The 23997-nt window shown below is 43.1% G+C and overlaps 2 protein-coding genes across 4 annotated transcripts in view; both read left to right on the top strand.

The window, feature by feature from the left end:
* GCSH (glycine cleavage system protein H) overlaps positions 1 to 6062 on the top strand; it is a 39838-nt gene extending 33776 nt beyond the window's left edge. The window contains exons 5-6 of the mRNA XM_077754060.1: positions 3635 to 3766; positions 5403 to 6062. Of these exons, the coding sequence (XP_077610186.1) occupies positions 3635 to 3766; positions 5403 to 5500 (230 nt within the window). The 3' untranslated portion in view covers positions 5501 to 6062. The remainder of the gene's footprint in view (positions 1 to 3634; positions 3767 to 5402) is intronic.
* Positions 6063 to 11078: 5016 nt separating this feature from the next.
* Positions 11079 to 22314, top strand: CUNH16orf46 (chromosome unknown C16orf46 homolog). 3 transcript variants are annotated; one of them, XM_077754059.1, is made up of 4 exons: positions 11079 to 11838; positions 15405 to 15490; positions 18244 to 18491; positions 21305 to 22314. In XM_077754059.1, the coding sequence occupies exons 3-4, from the start codon at positions 18282 to 18284 to the stop codon at positions 22283 to 22285; spliced, it is 1191 nt and encodes a 396-aa protein (XP_077610185.1). In that variant the 5' UTR covers positions 11079 to 11838; positions 15405 to 15490; positions 18244 to 18281; the 3' UTR covers positions 22286 to 22314. The 3 variants fall into 3 exon arrangements, with proteins under 3 accessions (XP_077610185.1, XP_077610183.1, XP_077610184.1); XM_077754057.1 differs by having other exon boundaries at positions 11079 to 11861; XM_077754058.1 differs by lacking the exon at positions 11079 to 11838 and adding an exon at positions 11957 to 12024.
* The last annotated feature ends 1683 nt before the right edge of the window (positions 22315 to 23997 follow it).

The following is a 23997-nucleotide window of genomic DNA, read 5'->3' as shown; positions in this document are numbered from 1 at the left end:
ACCTCTTTTGGACCCCACACAACCAATAGCTTAGTGGAATTAACAGTTTCAATATTAGGTGTATGTTACTTTGGGTAATGTGTCTTTGAAACAAATACTGCATGAAAATAAGCAAGGATCATCAAATAAGGTAGTGGTTGGTGTTCTGATTCCATGGTAGCAAACTTGTATAGTATGCAACAGACACATTATCAGTAAATAGTTGTAGTTAAAGATGAAAGTAAGTTACTAAGATACTTAGGGCACTGGGAACCAAGAAAGTTTGAGCAACTCTGGCATATATCAGGTTTGCAAAGGTGGTCACTGTGTGTGTTTTTCTTGAAACTTCACATTAAATTCACTGTTCTTATAGTTTCGTAGATTCCTTTGGATCTTCTGTGTAAACAATGTAATCCATAAATAAAGAGCTTTATTTCTTATTTTCAATCTTTCTGCATTTTTATTTCTTTTCCTTGCCTCACTGCACTAGACTGAGCCCTCAGTGTAATGCTGAATAGAAGTGCTGAGGTAGACGTCATTGCCTTGGCCTTGTTCCTAATCTTGAGAGAATGCATTTAAGATTGCATCATTATGCATGATGCCCATATGGTGGCCCATTATGAGGAGGTTCCTTACTATCTAGTTTGAGAGTTTTGATCACTTATGGATGTTGAATTTTGTCAAATTTGTTTTATGCATCTATTCACATGATTGTAGGGTTTTCTTCTTTATTCTGTTAATGTGATTAATAAGACTTATTCTTTTACAGAGAGGGAGCCCGAAAGCAGGGGAGAGGGTCAGAAGGAGGGAGAGAGAATCTTAAGCAGACCCCATGCTCAGTGTGGACCCAGATGCAGGGCTTGATCCCAAGACCCTGGAATCATGACCTGAGTCAAAGAGTCAACTGACTGAGCCATCCTGGCACCCCAAGATTGATTTATTTTTAAATGTTTAATTAGCCTTGCATTCCTGGTAGTCATGATGCAAAAACAGAATAAGTTTAGAAATGTTCTCACCTCCTTTTTCTGAAACAATTTACAAGATTGGCATTATTCTTTAAAAGATATATAGTGAAATCTGAGTCAGATGACTTCACTGTCAAAATGTTTTTTTTATATCTAATGTAATTTCCTTAACACATATAAGGCTATTCTGGGGAGGAGAGGGTGGCTCAGTTGGCAAAGCTTCCAACTTCAGCTCAGGTCATGATCTCACAGTGAGTGGGTGGCTAGTGGGTTCGAGCCCCGCATCAGGCTCTGTACTGACAGCTCAGAGCCTGGATGGAGCCTGCTTCAAATTCTGTGTCTCCCTCTTTCTCTGTCCCTACCCCGCTTGCACTCTCTCTCAAAAAAATAAACATTAAAAAAATAAAGGCTATTCATATTTTTCTACATTGTTTGGTTATTTTCTACTTTGGTTTTGTTATGTTTTGGGGGGAGTTTTTCCATTTCCTGTTGTCAAATTCAGTGTAAAAATTTTCATTTTCATTTGTTATCCTTTTATATCTATAGGATCTACAGTTAAGAACCTCTGTTTTGTTCCTTCATATTTGTAGTAATTTGTGTTTTCTCTTTTTTCCTTGATGAGTCTTGTTAGCTATTTATCAATTGTATTCATTTTGAAAGAAGCAAGTTTTCACAATTTTCTTTATAGTCCGTTTCATGCTCATATCTTTGTTTTCTTCAACTTAGATTTAATTTGCTCTAATTTTTCTGACTTCTTAGGTAGAAAATTGGGGATTTGTCTTACTAAGTACCTTTTTTTTTTTTTTACCCATAGTGTGAAATGCTGTCTCCCTTCTGGTGGGTAGCAGCTAAAAGATAAGTTTAATTCTCTTAGCCTTAACTGGACACCTGGGAGTTTGCCTGGTGCATGATGGCTCCGGGATAGGTCAGAGACCTGGGCAGTTTATACACAGGATTTGGGGCTCTCCCTTTTAGTTTCTCTCTTTGGGATTTCCCACCTTACTTTTGCAGGAGCTATGGTGTCCTCAGACAATTTTCTTCTGGTTCCTTATGCCATTTAAGACTGAGATTTTCTTTATTTTGGCTGCCCAACATGGCATAGATTGGTGCCTCTCTTCAGGCTAAAAGCCTTTGGGAAAAAAGATCGCTATTCCTTCTTTCAAGTGTTGTCTCCTTTCTCTAAACTAACTGCTTTTGTTTGTTTAGTGTCATTAGAATCCAGGTCATTTGTTTTAAGGTGTTCTTTGTAAATGAAACCTAAAGATATTAATTTCCTTCTAAGCACTATTTTAGCTATATCCCACAAATATGAGCATGTTGTATTATCATTCACTTTAGATCACTTGATGTTGTCCCAAAGGTGACTAAGGCTCTGTTTTTTTCAGTGTTTTTAAAATTTGTCAAAACACTGAAATAAGTAATTGGTTAATTTCAGATGCTCTTTCTTCACATTCACAGACTGATTCTGTTACTGCCATCCAGTGAACTTTATTTTAGATATTATACTTTCAAGTTCTAGAATGTCTATTTTAAAATTTCCATTTCCTTGGAGGTATTCCCTGTGTTCACACATGAACTTTTTTAAAAATCTGAACATACTTGGGGCGCCTGGTTGGCTCAGTCGGTTAAGTGTCCGACTTCACCTCAGGTCATGATCTTATGGTCCATGAGTTCAAGCCCCGCATTGGGCTCTGTGCTGACAGCTCAGAACCTGAAGCCTGCTTCAGGTTCTGTCTCCCTCTCTCTCTGCCCCTCCCCTGCTTGTGCTCTGTCTCTCAAAAATAAATAAGCATTAAAAAATTTTAAAAAAATCTGAACATACTTAATATAGCTACTTTTAGGCTCTCTGCTTATTCCAGAATGTGGGTCTATGGGTCATTTTAGGATCTGTTGACTTTTTCTCTTCACCATGGCTCCCTTTCTAGGATTTCAACCCTCAATTTCCAGCCACCTTGGCAGGCCCACATTCTGTCCTCTGATCCCTCAAGCAAATAAGACCGGTTTTCTTTTTGTGTTCTAGTTAGCACTGCCCTTTGAGGCAATGCTGTCAGTACAAATTATATAAATAAAGATCACACCCAGTTTGGGCCCCTTTTAAGGATTGATTCCTCTTTTAGTCATTCTACAGAGCTTTCATATAATTGTTTTTTTATGTTTTGTTCAGAGTTTATAATTGTTATCTGCAGGAAGGCTGGTGTTATGAGTTACTTCATTATTGGAATCACCTAAAATTTTCATTTCCAGGGGCATAGCCAATTGAAAGAAAATTTTTACTGAAGTTAAATACATTGGTATTCAGATACATCACCACTTGTTGTCACTCTGTCTAAAACAGATCCACTTTACTGAGGATATTCATACCCTTCTCACAAGTGATAAGAGCATGACAAAATTTATGGTTTTATTTTTATGAGAAAGAGAGCCGGGGAGAAGGGCAGAGGGAGAATTGTAAGTAGGCTCTACACACAGCATGGAGTTCAGTCCCACTACCTTGGGATCATGACATGAGCCATAATCAATAGTCGGATGCTCAACTGGCTGAGCCGCCCAGGCGCCCCTATGATTTTATTTTTAAGTAAAGATATTTAGAATGTTTTATCACACCTGTATTAAATGCGACTACTCCATATGTTATATGTTCAGTTATTAACTTTTGATATTTAATATTTTCTTTAATTTTCTCAATTTAGAGGAGTTTGGTGCTTTGGAAAGTGTGAAAGCTGCTAGTGAACTTTACTCTCCTTTATCAGGAGAAGTAACTGAAATTAATGAGGCTCTTGCAGAAAATCCAGGACTTGTCAACAAATCTTGTTATGAAGATGGTAAGTTGTTAAACTAGAAATTTTTCAAAGGGTTACTGCTACAGTTAACATTTAACCTAGCGTTTAAAGCAAGCTTCAGCTGATTTTAACTTCATCTTTCTGCACTTTTTGATAGTAAATAGTAGGGATGTTTACTACTATTAGGGATGTTTGATAGTAAATAGTAGAGCTAAACACAGATTAGCTCAGTATAGAAGGTTATGTTTAAGATCTGTCGCTGAAGGTACTGCCTTATTTTACAATGTTCTTGGCATCCCAGTTGGTACTCTTTGCAAACACTTGCAGGTATTTTCCTCTTCAGACATAAAGTATCCACTCACCCTGTGTGGTGTAGGCAGGTAACACCCAGTGTGCCAGTTTGCCAATTTTTTCATATATTCATCTTCCCAATAACCTGGGGAAGTATGGGGGGACAGCAATTTTCTCTATTGTGTACGTGAACTGAGGCTCCAAAGGGTTCATCTGTTAAGGTCACACAGCTAATAAATGGCAAAATCAGGATTAGCTTGTAGGTCTCCACTGCCTGTCACCTAGCCATCCTACCTCCATTACTGCTTTCTGCTGTCGTCACCTCAGCAGTTAGTGTTTCTTCTGGGAAAGAAAGCTGTCCCTGGTCTGTGTATCTGGATCCCTCAATGTTAGTTGTTGGTGGTTATGACAACTTGAGGTTTTTGTTTTTTTAATTTTTAAAATTTTAGTCCCAGTATTGTTAATGGAGTGTTTTATTAGTTTCATGTGTGCAATATAAGTGATTCAGCAGTTCTATACATCACTCAGTGCTCACCATGATAAATGTGCTCCTTAATCCCCATCTCCTAGTTCACCCATTCCCCACCCACCTCCCCTCTGGTAACTATCAGTTTGTTCTCTATAGTTAAGAGGCTGTTTCTTGGTTTGCCTCTGTTTTTCTTTTCCTTTGTTTTGTTTCTTAAATTCCATGAGAGTGAAATTATACGGTATTTGTCTTTCTCTGACTTATTTCAGTTAGCATTATACTCTCTAACGACATCCATGTTATTGCAAATGGCAAGATTTTTTTTTAATAGCTGAGTAATAATCCATTGTATATATGCCACGTTTGTCCCTTCGTCTCTCAATGGACACTTGGCCTGCTTCCATAATTGGGTACTGTAAATAATGCTGCAATAAACCTAGGGGAGCGCATGTATGCTTTCAAATTTGTGTTTTCATATTTGGATAAATACCCAGTAGTGGGATTACTGGATCATAGGGTAGGTCTATTTTTAATTTTTTGAGGAACCTCTATACTGTCTTCTACAGTGGCTGCACAAGTTTGCATTCCCACCAGTAGTGTATGAGGGTTCCTTTATCTCTACATCCTTGTCAACACTTGCTATTTCTTGTCTTTATTTTTAGCCATTGTGCCAGATGTGAGGTTAATAGTCCTTAATCCATTATGGTAGAATCTGTTCTGGCTTTAATTTTCAGTTGTGATATGCAAAGATATTAACTGAATTGTGAAGGGTACAATATAAAACTCCTTGAACAAATAATGAGTGCTTTATGTAAAGAATACTAAACTTCAAGGCACTCAAATTTTTTACATTTTGAATTAATTTGACTATTATACTTTAAAAAGATAATCTGGAATATGATAACTTTTTTTTGGTTGCAGGTTGGCTGATCAAGATAACACTCAGTAATCCTTCAGAACTGGATGAATTAATGAGTGAAGAAGAATATGAGAAATACATAAAATCTATTGAGGAGTGAAATTGGAACCCCTAATAAACCAGTATGAAACAACTTAATAATGTAGCATAGTTGTCTTAAATTAGTGGTACATAGAGGATTTAAAATAGCAACTTTTAGCAATACCAATGCAAAAAGAAACTACTTAAGACAATTTTAATGAAAGAAAACACCCCTTAACTTTCTAATGATTGCAGATAAAAATATGTATTCTTTTTTGAAACATCCTATGATTTTTACGCTAGGCTCCAGTTAAAATACTCACAATCCTGAAATTATCTGTGGTTAAAAAAAACTAGTTATAAAAATTATGTAATTAAAGGATAATACTGTCATCTTAAGCCTTTGGGAATTGAAACTTGCTTACATCTATCCCGGGACTGGGGTTAAAATACTTAAATGATCTGTCCACTGAAAATAACTGGCAGTGGGGAAAGGTTTGTTAGTTGTATAGTGCCAGATTAAGAACAATACTATCTTAATTTTGTAATATACTGTGCTTGCTGGTGCTATTTTTATATGGTGAAGCAACAGCCTTGCAGAAAGATAAAAAGTTTAATAATAAAACATTCAATTTCGTTAATCATGTTTTTTTGCTTTGCTGTTAATATTTCATTTAGTGACTGTTAATATTTGTGAAAAATGCTGATTTTAACTTACGGAAAGTTATTTAAGGGAATTTATTTTTATATGTATCTTTTTTAGGCTTGCTTATTTTGAGAGAGCGTGTGCATGTGTACACAGGCAGGGGAGGGGCAGAGGGGCGGGGGAGAGAATTCTGGCAAGCTCCGTGCTGTCAGCATAAAGCCCAACATGGGGCTGGAACCCATAAACTGTGAGCTGAAATCAAGATGCCTAACTGAGCTACTGAGGTGCCACTTATAAAGGAAATATAGGGGCACCTGGGTGGCTCAGTCAGTTAGGTGTCTAACTTCGGCTCAGGTCATGATCTCACCGTTTGTGAATTTGAGTCCCACGTCAGGCCTTGTGTTGACAGCACAGAGCCTGCCTGGGATTCTCTGTCTGCCCTTCTTGTGTGCTCACTTGGTCTCTCTCAAAATAAATAAACTTAAAAACTAAATACATAAAAAATAAAAGGGGATTTAAGCCATAACAATGAAAGGTTCCAACAAAATGTTTCCTTTTAGTCACAAATCTTGTTTTTCTTAAAGACCTAATTGCCTGATAGCATTAAGTAGCATTTTTTGGTCATCTTTCATATAGTGAAAAGGAAAGCACTGCCTAGTTTTGTTTTTATCATGCTAAGTTAGAAGAGGAAAACAAGGCAAAAAGTTTGATCAACACAGTGCAAAGCATCCTTAAGAAAGTAAACCACATTCAGGTTTCCACTTTAAGTAGTGGGAATAGCAGCGGACATAGTGAAACTTTATAAGCTCCGACATGGACTTAGTGAATATTCTTTGCAGCTTAAGCAAATTTACAGTGCCCAGTTATATTTTTTAGTTGCTAATATAAGTACACAACAAGAGAAGTCAAGCACCTCTATTATTTTTCCCAGTTGGTGCAGGAAAAGGGAGGTATTCAAATATTACCACCTTCTGATGGTAAATAAACGGCAAAAGTGAAAACCTAGAGGAAACAGGTAAATAAATCTTCTCTGCTCAACAGAAAGAAACCATCCTTTAATGGCCATAGCACTGCTTAGCTATATCTCTGCACCTTTAATCAAGAAAGTATCCAAAGTATCTTGGATGACTGTCTCCCTATTTGTATAATTATTAGTTGATTTTTAATTATTAAAAATTAATTTGACTCTGCTTAGGAAGTAAAAAGGAATGAGTAAATGAGTAATAATAACATAGATTTACTCTTTTGTTTTGAAGATACTCTTATATATCACCTTTCATGATCAAAGCAATAGCCAGAACTAGGTAGGACAGATCCCCAACGATCACCCTTTCACAGAAAAGAAAGGTGGTGGAGAGGATAAGACACATAAAGGGCTGGGCAGTCATGGTTAGGATTTTCAGTTTTCTGGTTCATTCTTCATCAGTTCTTTAGCTCATGTGACTACAAAGATACTTAAATTGGAATGTGGGTGGTGGCAGGGAGGATGAATGTTCTAAAGGGGGGAAGCAAGCAAAACCGGCAGTTCTAGAGTGAAAGTCCTCAGTGATTGTAATCTCAAAGAGATGGGCAGTTTATTCTCCTATCCTTTCCCAGAGACACACATTTGCTTTATTTATTAGGCTCATTCTGAGTTTTTTTCAAAGAGCAGAAAGAACATTATGGCAACTTGCTCTTTTGCTATTTAGAATACAGAACCATCTCAACCCATATTGAATAGCCCTCCATAGAGTAAATCAACAGAATTTAATTTCTCTGATCTCACATTCCTTTTGAATGGTTTTGGTCTTTTTTTTTTTATAGTTTTTTTATTTATTTCTAGGAGAGAGCAAGAGAGACAGCGTGAGCAGGGGAGGGTCAGAGAGAGAGGGAATCACAGACTGAAACAGGCTTCAGGCTCTGAGCTGGCAGTCAGCACAGAGCCCGACGCGGGGCTCGAACCCACAAACCGCGAGATCATGACCTAAGCGAAAGTCGGACGCTTAACCGACTAAGCCACCCAGGCGCCCCTGAATGGTTTTGGTCTTAATAGAGCAGTTTAATAACAAGTTTTGGATAATGTTTGCTATAATGAAAACTCAAGAAATGGATCAGGTTACCCTAGAAGTATTAAAATTTTGTTTTTATCACCTCAAAAATTTTATTATCGCCTCCCAGAGTTTAAAGAAGTTGACAGTGTTAAGTTTTAAGAAAGAAACTGCTAGAGGGCTCTGCTTAGGAGTGCTAGTGTGGGGGCGCCTAGGTGGCTTAGTCGGTTGGGCGTCCGACTTTCGCTTAGGTCATGATCTCGCGGTTCGTGGGTTCGAGCCCCGCGCCGGGCTCTGTGCTGACTGCCAGCTCAGAGCCTGGAGCCTGTTTCAGAGTCTGTGATTCCCTCTCTCTCTGACCCTCCCCTGCTCACGCTGTTTCTCTCTCTCTCTCCTGGAAATAAATAAAACATTAAAAAAAAAAAAGTGCTAGTGTGAAAATAGGCAGATATTTCAGGTAAGCTCTCAGCAAATCAGAATTCCTCAATTTTTCTGGGGCTAAAATACCAGTACTGTTCACCTTCAGTTTTAAAAGTTATGCTAGCTGTCTTCATTACTGCTTAATCACTGTTCAGATATCACACATCTGCCTTCCTCAGAAAGGGCCCTCACTTAACACTGAGATTAAATTCTTCCTTGCAAACGGCTTTACTGCTCACCACATACCCATCAGTATTTTCCCTTTCTTTTTTTTCCCCCCTTTTAAATGGACTCTTTATTAGAGCAGATTTTTCACAGCAAAATTAAATAGAGAATACATCCTTCATAAATCTCCTGCCTCCATCTTTCTGCTTTTGAAACCTTCCTTTGCCAACCCTGGGATCTTAACTCTACCAGAGTTTCTGGTATTTTGATTCATTCTGTATTGACTTTTTGTAAGCGTGACCAGCTAAACACACTTCTTCCTTAATGTCTCTACTCAATCACTCTATCAGGCTTTTTTACCTGCTAACCTTCAACAGTGATTACTACTAGCCCATTTCAAATGGGTATGCATGCACAGTTATGAAGGAAATCAGCCACCAGAGCTTCCAACTTGCACGTGTTTATGAGAACATGGCTGCAGTCAGGTTTAATTAAGAGCCCAGGTGGCTCAGGTGGTTGAACATCTGAGGTCATGATCTCATGGTTTGTGAGTATGAGCCCCACATAGGGCTCTGTGCTGAAAGCTCATGCTCTGTCTCTCTCAAGGATAAATAAAACATTAAAAATTAAAAAAAAAATCACTTCATAAAATACTTAGTTAAAATGTTTGGTATACTTCCCAGAAACAAAGTAGCTTTAATAACAGGGTAACAAACCCTTCTGCCAAGCAGGTGATTTCAAATATTGTTTTCAAAAGAAGTGAAGAAGACCTAAACAAACTGTCAGCTGATCGTTACATATTTTGGTTGTTGTTGGTGGTGAATAATTATGTGATTTCTGTGTGGAAAGGAGTTAAAAAGTTTTTTTGGAACACTGCTATAACAAAACCTCTTTCATGTGTATCTTCCTATGAATAAGGTATCTCAGGTTTATATATTAAAAAAACGAGGGGCACCCAGGTGGCTCAGTCCGTTAGGCATCCGATCGGCTCAGGTCCTGATCTCTCGGTTTGTAGGTTCGAGTCCCGGGTTGGACTCAGTGCCAACAGCTCAGAGCCTGGAGCCTGTTTTGGATTCTGTGTCTCCCTCTCTCTGCTCTTCCCTCTCTCTCTCTCTCAAAAATAAACTTTACAAATAAATATAATTGGGGCTGGATCTGTCTCATTCTAGCAGTATGTGATGTTTATGCACAGATACAGGAATTGGGGCTAGGGGAGGAACAGCCCCACCCATTTAATTTTGACACACTTCCAGTAACGTTTAATATTTATCAACATGTGATACATGCCTACTGTTTGTTAGATGAGTAGGAATGGAGATAATTCTCAATCTGGAAAAACAAGGGACTTTTAGCCTTACGGTCTTACAAAAAAATTGTTTCATTTTCAAATTATTTTTTTTGACTGCACAGAAAAATGACAAGACTGATCAATAAATCTTTGACCATAAATATGTTAGAATAAAGTGCTTTGTAGTAAGCAGAATAAAAATACAAATATGAATAAGAAAAGGCAGAGTAATTTACATATTTTAGTTTATATTTTTAAATGTTGATGGGTATCAAACTCATTAAATTTAGATTTCTTTCAATGCTTTTCAAAGAGTGGTGTAACTTTTTTAATGTTTATTTTTGAGAGAGAGAGAGAATGGTGTAGGGGCAGAGAGGAGGGAGTCAGGATCCAGGCAGGTGCTACGGTGTCAACTGATGCCGGGCTCAAACTCACCCACCATGAGACCCCGACCTGAGCCACCCAGGTGCCCCTGAAGTTATGCAGTTTTGTACAATCGTTTTTCGGAGTATGCAGGCATACCATTACTTCCAGGTTGTGAAATACAAGATCCAAATATGCCTATTGTAGGTAACGAAATGATACCAAAAAAAGTTCTATCTAGAAAAGCACTTCGTTCTAACATGCCAGAGTAGTATGACACAAGTCTCCCCACAGGCCTTCCAGACTTTCTGATACAGTATGTTCTGTGCAAAAGCAGGAATGAATACACAGCTCTCTCTCCAAATGCCTCTTAATCACAGTGCTGTCAAAGACATTCTAATGCTTTTATACAAGAGAAATAGTCACACTTGAAAAAAAAAACACACACACACTAGAAAGCGGACGGGGCTTTGGAATCAGGCCTGAGTCGAGTCCAGGCTCTACACCCATACCTGCCTTGGGGTGTGGGTGCCCAGCCCTGGCTGCAACCTTGACGTGCTCCAAAGTGACAGGCCCCGAGGAGGGGGCAGCTAGCCTTCCACTGTCTTCACCCAGCTCCTCACCTGGCTTCGGGACGCGAGGGAGGCCATTTCCCTTCGCTCGTATACAAGATGCCCGTGCCCACGTCACAGCGCTGGACTGCTACGACACAAGTGCCACCGCTCGTACCGTGGGTGGATTCAAACGAGCACCGCCCTGTTGAGCACGCGGGGGCCAGAAAGTGAGGATGCGAAGATTCCACTAGAAACCTGGCCGCATCACCCTCCCGCAGTCATTACCCTGGAGAAGAGGCGGTCGGAGGACAGCTAGCAAAGCCGGGGACCTAGAGGGCGGGGGCCACGGATGCGGCTGAGCATCCTACAACTCGCAGGGCAGCCACCCCCCACAGCACCATCCCGCCCACGCCCCGCCCACGACAGTCCGGGCCGGTGAGGGGAAGCCGGTGCAAGGGTCCTCGCTGTCTAACTGCAGGGTCCGGCGGACACGCTGCCGCTGCGTCTACTTCCCGGGCTCGCGCTCGGGCTTACACCTTACCTCAGACGCCGCCTCAGGCGCTCTCAGCCCGCGGAGAAGCCTCACCTGCCGCTAGAAGGTGCGCAGCGGCGCAGAGCCTGCCGGGAGCACGTGCCCACGGCCGTCAGCCAGCAGCGCCTCCCGCGCTCAGCTTTGTTACGCCAGGCGGGCTTGGCGTCACTTCCGGTACAGACTCTCGCCGGCCCCGCCCCCAGCGCGTCCGTAACCCGGGGCAACTGTCGCCCTCGCCGGCGGGCGGGGACTTGGCTGTCCCGGGGCCTTCCATCCCGTGGTCCCCACAGAAGGGGGTGAGCGGCTGCGGCCGCTTCCCCGCCTCCGGGCCAAGGCCCTGGACCACTGCACCGGCGGCGGAGCGAGAGGCCCTGCCCAGTGCGAAAAGAAGCTGCCCTCAGGCGGGAAGGCAAAAGAGAGAGGTAGTGTGCGACGCGGCTGAAACGTGAGTGGGCGGGGCCTGGGAGGAGTGTCGAGGGAATGGGTGGGGCAGTGGGCGGGGCCGATGAAAGGGCGGAGCCTTCTGGGGGAGGAGCCAAGGCAGGAAGGGCGGGCGCCCGTGGACCCGTGGGGACGTTGTGGTGGAGCGGACCGCTCTTGAAAGAAGGGTAGGCATCTCTTGTGACACCATAGGAGCTGCTGGATGCTGGAGGAAGAGGAGGAACTAGATGGGGAAGAAAAAAGGATCTGGAAGAAGGGAAAGAGACTGGGGGAAAGGGAGGGGCTAGTCTAGTAAACGGAAGAGTCAGCTGTGAAGCGCCTGGGCCTCAGGAGAATCAGGTGGAATGCGTGTATCTGCGCTTTCATGTAGACTTGTAAACTGAGTGATACCGAGGAGACAGGCGTTGCTTTGCTATTTTATTCCCAGAGCTAGGCATCTAATAGGCACTTAGCGAGGGAATGGGTGTGAGTGGAAAGAGCGGAAAGGTTGGAGACTGGCACTGCAGTAAAACAAGGTCTGATTTGGAGGGGGTGATTCCCCCAGGAATAATTCTGTGCGTCGTCAAAGCTACTGTGCTCTGTGGGCGCATAATAAGCATAAGGCACAGATAATTAACACGGGGAGATAAGATTTATACTCTTGAAAACGTGAACAAATTGTGGGGAGTGGTGCATGTGCTTAACTTTGAGGCAAAGATTCGACTCTCTGCCACGTTGTGTGCCCATACTGTAAATTAGATTGAAGTCTTCAAATCATTTTCCTTTAGAAACTATATTACCAGGGATCGACATGCCCAAGCCTATCTTTAGGATTTATTTAACCACTTCATATGCCTGAAGCTTAATTCTGTATTGAGAAACTTCACTTCTACCATGCCTCACAGTGTTCCGATTCGTTGATTTCCTCACTCAACACATTTGTTAAAGATCCACAGGAACAACCATTCAGAATTCCACCAGAGGCTGCCAGGAACCCATCTTTCCCTCTTGGCTGAAATTCTGACATAGATTCAAGATTCCTTTAAACATGAAACTTCCAGGAAGATGGAGGTGGGTGTAGGGCATGGTGTAGAGCCAAGCAGGTGGCAAGGAGATTTGAGGGATTATAGCTTGCTTTTGACTTAAACGACCTGGGCTTTTCACCTCCTCCCCTGGCCCATCAACATTCCCCCCACCATTATTTGCCTGGGAATGTGTCAACCAGGTGTAGGAATTTGGGTAAGGCATTTGGAATCTTTTTTATAAGCAATGGCAAATAGGTGGCACATGTGTTACCACTTTTGATTCCCCGGCAGGACATCCTTAATCAACCACAGGCCTCTTTCCTCCAGTGGCTTAGTCTTAACATCCTTCTCAACACAACCCTCTAGTTGTATTGGAACTCTTTGGAACTGACAGTTTGGAACCTTTCTTCATCCCTAACATAGACAATAAATTTTTTTTAAAAAATTTAATGTTTATTTATTCTTGAGAGAGACAGAATGTGAGGAGGGGAGGGGAATAGAGAGAGGGAGACATAGAATCCAAAGCAGGCTCCAGGCTCTGAGCTGCCGCACATAGCCTGACGTGGGACTTACACTCAGGGACTGCCAGATTGTGACCTGAGCCAGTCAGACACTTAACCGATTGAGCCACCCTAGCACCCCTAAACATTTGAAAAAGAAATAGACATCAATGTAAATGTACATTTCTATAACTCTTGGTAAGATTCCTTTTTTAAAGAAATTGGTGTACCTGGGTGTCTCAGTCGGTTAAAGTGTCTAACTCTTGATTTTGGCTCACATTATTATCTCACGGTCATGACACTGAACCCTGAATTGAGCTCCATGCTGAGCATGGAGCCTGTTTGGGATTCTCTCTCTCCCTTTTCCTCTGCTGCATCCCTGCCTGGTCGTGCTCATGCATGCACTCTCTCTGTCTGTCTGTCTGTCTCTCTCTCTCTCAAAAAAAAAACAAGATTGACTAAATTGATGGGTCAAGAATCCGGTAGATGAAATNACGGTCATGACACTGAACCCTGAATTGAGCTCCATGCTGAGCATGGAGCCTGTTTGGGATTCTCTCTCTCCCTTTTCCTCTGCTGCATCCCTGCCTGGTCGTGCTCATGCATGCACTCTCTCTGTCTGTCTGTCTGTCTCTCTCTCAAAAAAAAAAAAACAAGATTGACTAAATTGATGGGTCAAGAATCCGGTAGATGAAATTTATACATATAGGCCAGATAACTGTATAGTGAGGTGAATTTGCAGCTGGTTGGTATTTAGTAAATGCCCAAGTACAAGGCATATCCTCATGGCATTGTTCTTTACCTTCTCCTCGCCAATATTTTATCAGTGACTTAAATGAAGTAAGAGGAGGTATGTCCATCAAACTTATAGAGTGTTAAAGTGCGAAGGAATGGCCAAACTGTGGGGTGTAACAGTCAGATTCACAATTATTTAAGCAGGTTGGAATGGTGGTCCAACATGGAGAAAATTTTAGAAGGATCAGATTCATTTAGAGGTCTCTATCTAGCAAAAAAAAGGAAAAAAGAAAAACTTCAAAAAGACAATTAACAGCATGTATATGGAGTGAAGAAGACAGGGACTGTTAACAATTCATGGGGGGAAATAAATGTAGATGTTATAGTTGATCCCAAGCTCAGTGTTAATCAAGATTGTGATATACCTTTAAAAAAATGTAGTAATCTTTGTTCAATTAGTAGGTGTAGATTTCAGATAAAAGAGAGTCAGATTTCAAAACAGACATTTCTAGCCAGACCACATTTGAAATATTATCCTCATTTCCAGGTAATTATTTTATTTTAAAGACATTGACAGGCAATGGTGCATTCTTAAGATGAGGGAATTTGAGATTCCCATCTGAAGAAATAATAGCTGTCTTCAGTTATTTTCAGGATTATCATATGTTGCTTTTGGGAGGAACACCAGGAACTGAGAAGCATAATTTTCAGGCTTGCACATGTCTTGTTTTGAGAATACTCTAATCTTTAGAGCTACCAGGGGAATGAAAAAAGATGCTTGTAAAGTAATGAGTTCTCAGTTATATGATTGTAAAGCTCCATGGAAGTGAGGGAAGTGGAAGAGCATGACCTATTGATTTACCTCACATCCGTATAAACTAGGCATTTGACTATCAGCAAATATGACTATTACATCCATGCAGATTTCTGCAATTCAGCATCAAAGTAAGAGTACATACAATTTGTAAGAAATCACATATCCACTCTTTTAGTTGATCTTTAATTGCTTCTTGTACATTTTTTTAAAATTTTGTTAATATATATTTATTTTTGAAAGAGAGTGTGAGAGGGGAAGGAGCAGAGAGAGAGGGAGACACAGAATCCGAAGCAGGCTCCATGAAATCATGACCTGAGCTGAAGCTGGATGCTTAGCCAACTGAGCCACCTTCTTGTACATTTCTATTTGTTATCTCTTACATGAGCTGGAAGACAAGAATGGGCAATAAAACTTGAAGACATGATTATTGGAGAAAAAATTTAAATTAAGACTGTTCTTTCCACTGACTTTTTTTTTTTTTTTCTAATTAGAAAAGACCACCAGCATTCTGTCTTAGTACTGGAGCTTCCCGAGCCAGCTTGAACATTAGTGTTCCAGAGGAGCACCTCACATTCTGGTATGCAGTAATCTCACCATTTCACTAAGAATTACTATGGTTACCGACTTCAGAGATGATTCTTTGTTTTCGGTCATAAGGAGACAATATTGTTCCCATGATCCTCCATTAAATGAGTCAAATAGTTACAAAATGCAGTATTTATAACAAATACATAAAGTGCTTACAACCACACCTGGCCCATAGGGAGAACTATGTAACAGTGCTTATTATTATTATGTAATATTATCATTACCTGGGTTTCTTTTGGCACTTTGGAATATGATGTGACTGGCACTTCTGGTACCCTCACTGGGTCCGCCTTCCACTGACTCCAGAATAGGGCCTTCCCCAAGGCCCTTCCACTGTTCCTCTGTCTCGATGTAGACACACATAGAGATAATATTGTCTTCCTCTCAGATTTCACATTTTCTCATGACCTCTGAGAAATAGCTGGAGGAGCTGGAGACGGTTAATCTGGAAGAGAGAACAGTACGTGGAACCTTTTCATAGGGCTGTCGGAAAGCTGAGGCCTCGGGCAGTCTTTGGATCAATGACTCTGCAACCTCTTGTAGTGACAGGCAGCTTTGTGACACTGACGCAGGCCCCTTCCTGAACAAAATGCTTGAGCATTTTCAGAGGTGTCCTAGATGTTGTGAAGCCCAGCCATGGATGGGAAGGCTTCCCATCACAGAGCCTTGCTCTGGAGTGCAAATGAGGGCATGAAGGTGAAGGATATTGAGAAAGCAGGAAAGCCAGTGCTGGTTCGATATAAGCAAGACCTTCCTCACAACTCTGGTGCATTGTACAGTCTCCCAGGCTGGTTTTTACAACAGCGATGGCCAGACTGCCCAGACCAATTAGAACCAGAATCTCTCTGGGTAGGGTGTGGGCATCACGATTCCGAGGTGCTGCCAACTCTGAGAACCAGTAAATTAGAGCACTTTGCCATTATAACAGACTTTCTAAGTGGTAAGCACCTTGCCAGTAGAGATACTTCAAACACAGAGCTTTTTTTCTTATTGATTTGAACATTCTAACTATACTTAATCTTTCCTGAACCGTATCTACTTCTTTTCTCTATTACCCTCAAGTGTCCAGTTATTATTTAAATAAATGGCTTTGCTTTTGACTCTGATTTTTCCTTCTGAACTGTACGCTTGTTAAGTCTTTGGGATTCTGCAGTACAAATGCTTTTGTAATTCGGAAGAGAGCAGGACCGAGTCAGGAGCTGCTATGGCCTGAGCAGGGCCTGAAGTGGAGTTTTACAAGGTGGAGAGACCAGGCTGGTTTGTACAATCTGGTCCTTAATCATGCTTCTGTTTCTAAATAGAATAGCACTCCTGGTTTTTAGTCACTTCTTTTCCTCCCTTTCCCCCCGCCTTCAGATTTCATTCATTTCCTCTGATGTCACAACTGGAAAAGATTAGGATGCCCAAAGATATTTGACCTTCCATAGGTAATTGGAACTTTAGTAGCATCAAAATGCCGCTTTAAGCCTTTATGAAAAAGTCAAAATGGTAATTAAACAGATATTGTTATAAGAAGTTACCTCAACAGAAAATTTTACAAGCTGGCTTCTGGTAGGGCTCACGTCAGGGTGAGAGAAAGCAAAGTGTGTGGTTCCCAGTGGCCCCTGCATCATCATGAACAAGGAATGCCCAGGAAGGCACCAGGTGTTCCTCGGCATTTAGCCGCACCGTTGGAGGCCCCTGGGCACTGGGATTCATCTCTGCAGCTTGTGGGGCCCCCAGGAGGAGCCTCTGTGGGAAGGTACTATAAGCACACCCATCTTCTAGATGAGCAAACAGACCCAGAAAAGTAATTTGCCCAAGGTCGTACAGCTAGTAACAGGAGTGGAACTCTGGTGTTTGGCAACCAAGTCTGTGCTCCTGATCAGGACTATGACTTTCCTAACTCTGACTGGATTCCCAATGACAAGTTCCATATTTCCACCTGGGAAAACATCAGTTAAAGATACACAGTATCACCCTGAGCGTCGCTGCCCCTGCTCCCATTACCGCCACATGGGTACTAGTGTGTGTGGGGACTGCCATGCCATGGCACAGGTTACCACAGGCTGAGCAGCTCAAACACCAGAAACGTACTGCCTCACAGTTCTGGAAGCTGGAAGTCCGAAATCAAGGTATCGGCAGAGTTGGTTCCTTCCGAGGGCCGTTAAGAGAAGGATCTGCTCCACAACCCTCTCTGTGGTTTGCAGTCTTCAACCTGGGCCTCCTCACATGGCCTCCCTCCCTGCGTGTCTGTGTCCAGATCACCCTTTTTGTAAGAACATCGGTCATCCAGGGTAGATTAGGGTGAGCAGACTGACTTAGCCTAGACCACATGCTCCCCAGCCTCGGCCTGGTGTCCGGAGTTGCCGGAAAGGGAAAGAAGAGGCTGGGGTATACGCATACTCAACATATTTCCCATGGTGTTAGCACAGTAGCATCTGGACTGTTCTGGAGTGGAGGGGAGGGATGCTTCCCCCTATATTGCTTGCTGCACTCTACCCCATGATGAGGGATAGAGACTGAACTAACATCTTCCTGTCTGCTTTTCTTCGATCTCAACTTCAGTCTTCAATTAAACCCATTAGTCTTCCAAATTTGCCGTATCTTTTATAATATTAACAGCTGGCAATGGATGCTTTTGTAATATTTCTTCTCAGTCTATCCATGAATGTGTCTTGACGTTATTTCACCTGAGTTAATGAGTTGATTTTTAAGAAACCGATATTAAAAACTAACTTTAGCCGGCATTTCATGCTACAGGAATAAGATGTTAAAAACCTTCAGCAGCTGTCACAGTAATGGATCTCTGTCAGGAAAATGAGGCTGAGTTAGAAAACCGTGAAAACAATGAGACTCAAAGCCCAGAAGAAACGGAATTAACCTATACTTGCGCAGATGAAAGAAGCGAGAAGAGTCACGTTTGTTGTCTTCTTAACATCAGCAACATTACGCTTGAACAAGATAAAAAAGCCAGAGACTTTGTCATCGGAACTGGATGGGAAGAAGCTGTGAGTATCTTCTTCACTGAAATGTCTCACACATCTGTGTTTTGGTGCAAGCCTTTCCTTTTGCTTTTTCAAAAATAGTTATTACCAAAGACAATGTATAGGCGATCAAGATAGGAAGCTTAGGAATAGAGGTGCAATATAAATAATGATAATAGTAGTGCCTTTTATCGGGTATTTGTGGCCAGTTAGTATTGGCCAGCACAGGACTCAATGCTTCACACACATCAATTCATTAAGCCTCTCAGGAGCCCTATGAAGCAGGTGTTATTGAAGCCTTACTTTTTGGACAAGGACAGTGAGGCGCCCAAAAGGTGGAAGAGTGTGCCAGAGGCCACCCAGCCAGTGGCCAGGGCAGGGCTTGAACCTAGCTCTTCTGGACTCCAGAACCCAAGCTCCTTAACTGGTGGGCTAAGTTCACCAAGAAATGTGAGATTTCCGTTCTAGTGGTTCCACTCAGAACCCTGTGGGTTTATTCTTAAACTATTCTTAGAATCAATACTAGAATCCTAAATTTAGAACTGTAAGGATGTCACATTGGAAAAGATTAGGATGTCCAAAGACATTTGACCTTCCATAGTTATGTGAAACTTTATTAGCATCAAATTCAGTGATTCCCAGTGATGCTTGGCAATGTTCCACAAACTAGGAGTGAGGGGAAGGGGGTGCTCCTGGCATCTACCTGGCTGAGGCCAGGTGTGCTGCTGCATATCCTGTAGTGCCCAGGACAGCCCCCCGCTACAGGGTGTGGTCCAGCCCTGGGTTCATTCAGGGCCGCCATCACAGACTACCACAGACATTTCTTCCAGAGGGTGTGCATCCAAGATCCGGGTGCCAGCATGGTTGGGTTCTGGGTGGGGAGCCTCTTCCTGGTTTTGTGCTCACACAGCCTTCCTTGGTGGGGCAACTCTTCTAAGGGCACTGATCCCATTATGAGGGCCCCGCCCTCTTGACCTCATCAACCCTCGTCACTTTCCAAGGCCCCACCTCCGAATTCCATCACTTTGGGGATTCGGGCTTCAACATAGGGATTTGGAGAAACACATCACACAATCCATAACACACCCTAAATGTCAGAAGTGCTGAGATTGAGAGACCCTGATCTGATTATGAACATGGAAACGGAGGCCAAAACACGGCAGAGCAACTCCCCCAGTCCACTTGATGGTTGAAGGAGTCTTGTCTTTAGGACCCTCATTTGTGCTCTCTCGCGGCACCACCCCACCCCTGCCAGGCTCCCGCCCAATCAGTCAGCGTTACAGACCTGAGGATCTAAGACTTTCCAAGTTTAGAAGGTTCTGTTTACTATTGGAAAGTAACAACTTTGAAATGTGTATGTCCAAGGACTGTCGGAAAAGAATTTTCTTTTCATTGGAAGAAATGCTGCATGTGCCCCGTGATCAGAGTATGTTTGCTGCTCAGGTCTGTCAAGGATGATCATGCCACGCCATCTCCTCCCACCTGCCCCCTGCTGCCCTTCACCCTCTCCTGACACCCAGCCCTGCCTGGCTTCTTGGGTGGCCTTATCTCGGGAGGGGTGACAGAGGCCTGTCCAGCCAAAGCTAGCTACCTGCCCTGGCTTGTGGTCCTTTGGTACTTCCTCTGCTGGTGCCAAGGGCCTGGCACCAGTGGGGGGAGGTATCCTTAGGCAGACACAGTGCAGGACAGCGACCTTACAGCCCCATGTATAACTGCCATCCAACCTAACTATGCAAAAGAAAATGGGTTGGTTTTTTGTTTTTGTTTTGTTTTGGTTGGAATATATTCAAGATATCAGTGCAGCTTTGGTAACAGCTAGGACTTTGGCATAAGAAAGACCATATTCAAACTCACCACTTACAGGCAGCTAACCTCAGGGAGGGGTCCTGCCCCTGGCTTCAAGTTCTTCATCAGTAAATTCTGCCATAGTGGTGTATGTGGAGGTCTGGAATGCCCAATTCAGTGTCAAGCACTTACTAGACTTTTAAAAGAAGTGATGCTTAACACGAATTTTTAACTGGAGGAATTTGGGGAGCTGAGCATTCTCTTTTATTTTTTTTTAATGTTTATTTTTTAGAGAGAGAGAGAGAGCAGGCATGCATGCCCAGAAGCAAGGAAGGGGCAGAAAGAATCCCAAGCAGGCTCTGTGCTGTCAGTGCAGAGCCCAACGCAGGGCTGGATCCCGTTATCCTGGGATCATGACCTGAGCCAAAGTCAAGAATTGGACGCTTAACTGACTGAGCCCCCCAGATGCCCCATAAGTCAAACAGTTCTGATTTTAAGAGTTGTGGCCTTATTTTAATGTGCATCTGAAAAAGTATACAGTCAAGACATGAAGATGCGCATTTTTGCTTAGTATTTTAGTATTAAACTCTATAGCTAGTGTTTCAGATGAACAAATACTACTACAAATGCTATTACAAATACTATCACTTAGTATGAGGCAAAAAATAGAATTAAAAATTTTTAAAAAATGGTGAGTCAGTTGTAAGAAAAGTATCAGTTCAAATAGGATGGCCCAAATGGGGGTGTGGCCACAGCTGGGGCAGCTGGAGTTTAAGCAGCTTGGCCGCAAGTAACATGCTGTCTTTTGTGTTTTTTTTAATGTTTTATTTATTTCTGAGAGAGGGAGAGACAGCATGAGCAGGAGAGGGTCAGAGAGAGAGAGAGGGAGACACAGAATCTGAAGCAGGCTCCAGGCTCCAAGCTAGCTGTCAGCACAGAGCCCGACGCGGGGCTCGAACCCACGAACCGTGAGATCATGACCCGAGCCAAAGTCGGACGCTTAACCAATTGAGCCACCCAGGCGCCCCAGTAACATGCTGTTTTATTTGCAGGTTCAAGGCTGGGGAAGGACACCTCCAACTGCCTGCATCTGGCCCAGGAAGAAGCTTAAAAAGGCGAGGGTGGGAGAAAGTGCCAGCAGCTGCTTACTCTGTGTCAGTCTCTCCCAAGGGAGTTCTGAGGCCAGGTCTCAGTCAGAGGTGGGGAAGTTGGGGTCCGTGGGTCCGGAGGAGGCTCAAGGCAGCCCCTCCCAGGCTCCGGGGACCCGCCCAGGCCCCGCCACAGCCTCCAGAGAGATCAGCAAGATCTGCTTTCCCCACACCAGTCAGGGAGAGAAAAAAAGTCTGCAAATAAAGGAGTTTATTTGGTGCAAGGAAGACTGGGCCAGCCCTGAGGCTATTCGGGGCAAGGGCCCCGGAAGTCCCAGCCGAGGCCTCTCCGTCTCAGACTCCTTGACGTCCAGGGCCCTGTTAGTACTACCTCCCCTGAAGGCTTCACTCCCAAAGGGCTTGGATGTTCTGGGTAAGAAGAGTAAGAACATTTTCTTGCAGCCGGAAGAGAAGGTGCTGAGTGTGGAAAAGGATGAGTGTGTGGCTTGTGCGTATGGATTGAAAACGGTTGACGGGAAAGGTGAAATAAGACCTGTGGAGCTGGCCAAGCCCCCTAAGGCCAGTGACACACTGCCTTCCCCTCCCCGGGCGGCCCCGGCTCCCCTGCTGGCCGATCACGAGCGAGGCTGCCTTCATTGGTCTCTGCTGCCTGAGAAACACCTGGTGTGCCCTCCCAGTCCCGGCAACGTCCGCTACCTGGCCACCGTGCAGCTTTTGCAGAAACAGGGAGCGCCAAACAACAAAGCCAAATTCAAAGGCAGGGAGCCAAGACCTGCCGTGAACACCCAAAAGCGCATTCTCACGGAGGCCAAGCAGGAAAACAGGCCCACAACGTTGGAGACCAAAGTGTTCCCGAGAACTCTCTTGCCCTCCCTCACAGTGAGCAGAGTCGTTATTCCCATCTCCACTCACAGACTCCTCTGAGTTGCCACAATAGAATTCCCTGGGAATGAGCACTGTTTGAAATTCATTCATCCTCTCCCTGTCTCACCCTCCCCGATCCAGCCTTCTCTTCTCTTCTGCCACACTCTCCCCTCCCACGCTCCCTTCCCTTGTCCCTTTTTTTTGTAGTAGAACCAGAGGAAATTGAACCTCATTGCATGGGTTCTGATTTATTCTCAAAGCTCCCATATCTATGTGTCACCTGCTTCTGTTGCCTAGCCATTTACAAAACTCAAGCTGGTAATACCATTCTCGCCGCTGCCTGCCTCGTCTCTCTACTCCCCGCTGGAAGCCGCGTGGATGGCGGGGACTCTGAAGGGAGTCCCTCAGTGAGGCCCATGTCAACCCTAAGCCAACTGGCAGGGGCTCTCTCCTCCCCACCCCTGTGCCTTAAGCTTAGTGTAGGAGCTTGTTTAGACCAAATTGTTTCCTGATCTCTCGAGCCAGGCAGATATCGATCTGTTGCCTCATTTTCGCTTGCAACAAAGATCTGAAACACTGCTTTCATAGATAACTCCAGCCTGTGTCCAAATGAATATCCTTGCGTCCAAGATGTCCTCACCTTCTATCCACGGATATATCGTACCCACAACACGCTGCATGTCCCAGGGTTCATATACTTTCAGCCTCATGCTAGTCTCCATGTCTGGAAAAGTTTTAGCCACAGCTCAATAAATATAGTCCATCTTGGGAAGCAGGTTAAGAATAATTATTATTTTTTAAATGTTGTTATCATTATTATTGTCACCTTACCATGAATCTAATATTTGGGAACTCTACAACCCCGGACAGACACTTATGGAATAGGGATGTTACTTTCTCCCCTCTCCTGTCCCCCTTCTTCCCTCATTTTACCCCAGTACATATTTCCTGAAGTTGTATATAAATTAAACATTTGTAAATGAGTTATATTTTAAGTGCCAAGTGACCACGCTATGTAGAGAAATGCTCTGAAAAACCATTTTGTCATATGAATAACCATTTAGCGGCTCTGTAATTATGTAGTTTGCATTTGCTTAAGGTAGGTTGTACTTTGGATTTCTGTCCCCCAGATGATGGGTAGACAGGATATATGATGGTATTTGTAAACATCTGCTTTCTGTAATTGGTCTTTGTAATGTCTCTTACTTTAGGTGGGTTTTGTTCTGTTTTGTGGTTTTTGCAAAACACTGGAAATGCAGAAATGGTTATAGTACAGCGGTCATTAAAAGGTGTATTTTGCCTTCTAAGGTTGGACGCTTCTTTATAGTTTAGAGGCAGTTTTTAGGTCCCGCCCACCCCTTCTTCCCTGCAGAAACCGTCTGGATTCTTCCCCCGGGAAGCAGCTCTGATTTCTCACCATGTCTGGACTATGGAGTGTTGGACACGGTGCTGTGTGAGGGCCCTCCGGCTCCGCACCTGCCCACCTAAGTCAGTGGTTCTTCAAGTCCCCTCTTAAAGAGCAGGATAATGACTAAGCTCAGTACATGTAAAATAGGCGAAAGCATCTTGGGAGAGAAGCGTCTACCAGCGCGAGTGAGGGACAGAGCTGCCCACTCAGTCCAGAGGTGTTTACATTTTGAGATCTCAAGGCAGTCTGAAAATACTGATCTAAGTTAAAACAGAATTTGTTTTTCTTTAGAAAAATTCTTTGTTGAGATAAGGGTTATAAATTCTATGGATTTAGGAGTAAACATAATAATTTAGAATTAAGA

This window comes from Crocuta crocuta, unplaced genomic scaffold, assembly GCF_008692635.1.
Source record: "Crocuta crocuta isolate KB4526 unplaced genomic scaffold, BGI_CrCroc_1.0 scaffold61, whole genome shotgun sequence".
Lineage (NCBI taxonomy): Eukaryota > Metazoa > Chordata > Mammalia > Carnivora > Hyaenidae > Crocuta > Crocuta crocuta.
This window is presented reverse-complemented; position numbering and strand designations above follow the sequence as displayed.